The sequence below is a fragment of the Fukomys damarensis genome, unplaced genomic scaffold (assembly GCF_012274545.1).
Source record: "Fukomys damarensis isolate Sample0158 unplaced genomic scaffold, DMR_v1.0_HiC HiC_scaffold_34, whole genome shotgun sequence".
NCBI lineage: Eukaryota > Metazoa > Chordata > Mammalia > Rodentia > Bathyergidae > Fukomys > Fukomys damarensis.
In genome coordinates, this window is record NW_022900946.1 from 1,070,533 (window position 1) to 1,074,327 (window position 3,795).

The window sequence follows — 3,795 nt, forward strand, 5'->3', positions numbered from 1 at the left end:
CTTCCCCAGGGGACTGACTGCTTCTGAGAGGGCGTGGCACAAACCACCCTCCTCAGGAAATATTTGAAAAGGGCCTTGCAGACCACAGCTGTGTGGTGGAGGCCGCTATAGCCAGGCACTGATCATGGTAGATTTTATATGGTGGTCACATGGGTTTCCACTACACAGTTCTTCAAGTTACTGTATATTTGCATTTTTGTCATAATAAAATATCACGAAAGGGAGAGAGGAAATTTGTCAGCATAACATGCACTGCTCAGGAAGGGGTATTAGGACTTTGTTCCCTCTCTGGGAGAATGTGCATTTCAAGTGCCTGGAGTGGGCGCTGTTTATCCTGGCAGCTGGCAGTTCAGGTGAAAGCGCCTGTAGAGCAGTTAGGGGAGGGAGAACCTTCCCCAAGGCCTCAGACTGCACCCTGAGGGGACTCCCTGCCTCGTTCACCCAAAGTTTCTAGCTCTCAGTTTATCTGCCCCTCCTGAGTGGCATCTGGGAGTAGGCCCCACCTTACCACCTGTGACCTTGCGGGAGGGGCAGGATGAGAGGTACCAGCCCCTGCTGACACCCGCTCCCGCGGCCGGCCATGTTTGCACAAGAGGTATGGTTCGCACGATGAAGGCAGGGGAGAGCTTGAACCTGCTATAAAAGCCCCGCAGTTTCCGGGGTTACTCACACCTGAACCTGCCAGGTAAGGGGTGACGAGCAGGTATGGGTCCGAGTTAGGGCTGTTCAAATGAGCTGGCAGAGAGGATGCCTGCAGTGAGAAGCAGGTATCTGAACAGTCTTAGGCACAAAGGTGTCTGATTTCAGCTGAAAGAATGGGGCACCTGGGCCCTCAGGGGACGGGATGGCCAGGTTTGGGTAAGTGTAGGGGTGAGGACGAATGGGCCAGAAGCTGGGATCCAGTATCTTAAGCTCATCCCAACTCCTCCTGCAGCTTCTTGGTCTATCTTGGATCCACCAGAACGACCTGGACATTGGTGTCAGCTGTCTCTTCTGTCTCCACCTTTGTAAGGTGACACAGAGGCACCTCCAAAGTGTTCCTTTCTGATCTGAGACCAAGGTGTTTCACAGTGTCCCAAGGCCCCACAAGTCGAGCCAGTCCAGCACTCGCTGACTCTGTCTAGCTTTGGCTCAGATCCCTGGCTTGGTGAACGCAGCCTTCTCTGTGCTTCGGTGATGTCCTCCGCCTCCCCGTGGAAAACTCCTTTCCAGCTTAATTGAGACAGTTAGGACCGGTCTTTCTATTGGGTAGGGAAGGGGAAAGTTGGGTACAGACAGACTGGGCGGAGCCAGATGGATTAGGGACATCAAAAGGAGCAAGAGCACAGATGGCTTCTCTAAACTCACGACTGGGTTGTGGGCATGAGCTGAAGGAAGGAGAAGCTGGAGTCTAAACCGGACGTGAGAAAGAAGTCCAGAGGGAAAAGAGTAAGCCCTCATTTCTCCTCCCTTCCCATTCCAGCACCAGGATGCTGACCGTTGTTCTCCTAGGCCTTCTTTGTGCCTCCACCTCGGCCAAGGCTAGTAAGTCGAGGCTGGAGCCTGGTAACGGGTGTGTGGGAAGGCAGCCTCTGCGCTGCTGCTGGCTTGGGAGGCAGGCTTGGGTGGGCAGCTGAGGTGTGGGGAAGCCGTGGGTGTGGGCGCCGCTGAGCTCCCATGGGCTTTCTCCCTGCCGTCTCCCCTTCAGTCCAGGCGAGGTCCTCCTCTTACAATGGAGAGTATGGAGGTGGTGGAGGAAAGCGATTCTCCCATTCTGGCTACCAGCTGGAAGGCCCCATCACCGCTCTCCGGGTCAGAGTCAACAGACTGTACATCGTGGGGTGAGATTCTTCCCCGTTTCTGTGGTTTGGGACCCGTCTAGGGTCTTACTAAACCGGGAAGTTCTCGTTTACTTTGAATTGCACTCTTTTCAGTCAACAAGTCATAGGTCTAAAGTGATATGGTGAGAAGTTGTTAGAGGCGCTGTTACAGCTCTACGTCCACTGGCGTGTGGGACTTGGCAAGCTGCGTCACCATGACCCCGTGGAGTGGGCGTCAGGCCAGCCGCAAGGCAAAGGCTCCTGTGCAGCATCCCTGGCAGGCAGGCACCTCTGGCTCTGCTCAGTGTTTCCTGATAAACTCCCACTCAGTTCAGTTGGAAAATTGAAGATCCTACCATACGCAAAACTGAAACGCGTCTCCTCCTGACCCAGGTTCTGCACCATAAGGCCATGGGAACAGGTCACATCCCTCTCCCACGTGGAAGACTTTCCGATGTGTGAAAATCCTTTGGCTTAGTTCAACTGGGGCCAGGGCACAGTGGGACCCTGAACTCCAAATTCAAGGCCTGACCTTTGCCATCTGGGTGACTCTGGGCTACTTCTTCCCTTTATGAGGTTGTTTGTTGGCAAAGTGAGTTCAAGTTCCCTGTATGATTTTCTGGGGCTCACCCAGTCTTTGCGCTCTGTGAGAACAGCAGGGGACCTGTCATCTCTGTCACCAAGTTGACAGCCAAGAGGTCACGAATTCTAACCCAATTCCGCGTCTCCCTTCCTTCCTTCCTCGCTCGTGCCAGGCTGCAGGTGCGTTATGGAAAAGTGTGGAGCGACTACGTGGGTGGCAATTCGGGAGACCTGGAGGAGATCTTTTTGCACCCTGGGGAGTCCGTGATCCAGGTGTCTGGCAAATACAAGTCCTACCTGAGGAAGCTGGTCTTTGTGACAGACAAGGGCCGCTACCTGCCTTTCGGGAAGGACACTGGCACGAGCTTCAATGCCCTCCCCTTGTACCCAAACACTGTACTACGGTTCATCAGTGGCCGGTCCGGCTCCGTCATCGACGCCATCGGTCTGCACTGGGACAGCTACCCCAGTGACTGCAGCAGCTGCTGAGCCCCTGTCCCCCCGGTGGGGTGTGGAATCGCCTACAGCACCTCCAAAGGGCTTAATAAAAGCACATGGCTAAAGGTGGTCTGCACATGGCGTCTGCAGCTGTGGTTTGACTCCTGATTCTGGCCGGTGTGTTCAAACCCCCTTTCAGGCTCTCTGATGGCATAACTCTGGGAGAAGTGGGAAGATGAGGAAGAGAGGTATAAGAATCCTGGGCTTTTCTTCGTAATTTATCAAAAGTGTGGTCACACTCGTGCACACCTGTAGTCCCAGCACTGCGGGAGGCTGAAGGATCATGAGTCTGATCTCAGATCGGTCAATTTAGCAAGACTGTGTCAGAATTGCAGTTCAGTGCAGAGGCCCTAGGATTTTTTGTTTTGTTTTGGTACCCGAGATTGAACTCAGGAGCTTGTGCTTGTGAGGCAGGTGGTGGAACCTCTGAGCTAAATCCTCAGCCCCAGAGGCCCTAGGTTTAATCCCCAGCACGGGGCAGGGGAGGAGGTAAGATTCTGGCTCGAAACCGCTGTTTTCAAGATGGCTCTGAAGAGTGTTCACCTACACGGAAGCCCTGAGTGAAGGTGAGACTGAGTTGCAGCTCACTGCCCAGACCCCAGCAGACCCACTCTTGGCTCCCTCCTTCCTGGTCCTCCCAGGGACAGTGCTTCTCTGCCAGGAGTCACCCGATTCTGCTCACCTTAACCCACTTGCTGTATGTGGCGAGCCTGGATTTGTATCCCGTGTTCTTTCTTCGAACTCACCTAACCCCTCAAGCTGCACCCCTTTGCTGAAGGCTCTGCCCTGTTACCCCAACCCAGTACCCCACCTTTCCCCTAAGGCCTCTTTCCTTGCTGAGCTCTCAGAACTGAGGTCCATTCCTCAGGGATCATCAAGTCCCCAGCAGCGGAAACTCGGTCAACACTGCACTCTA

General features: G+C 54.3%; 1 protein-coding gene across 1 annotated transcript; it reads left to right on the plus strand.

Moving 5' to 3' along the window:
- Nucleotides 1–359: 359 nt before the first annotated feature.
- Nucleotides 360–2,877, plus strand: Zg16 (zymogen granule protein 16). The gene is made up of 4 exons (XM_010617379.3): nt 360–595; nt 1,463–1,524; nt 1,688–1,820; nt 2,555–2,877. The coding sequence occupies exons 2-4, from the start codon at nt 1,470–1,472 to the stop codon at nt 2,868–2,870; spliced, it is 504 nt and encodes a 167-aa protein (XP_010615681.1). The 5' UTR covers nt 360–595; nt 1,463–1,469; the 3' UTR covers nt 2,871–2,877.
- Nucleotides 2,878–3,795: the final 918 nt, after the last annotated feature.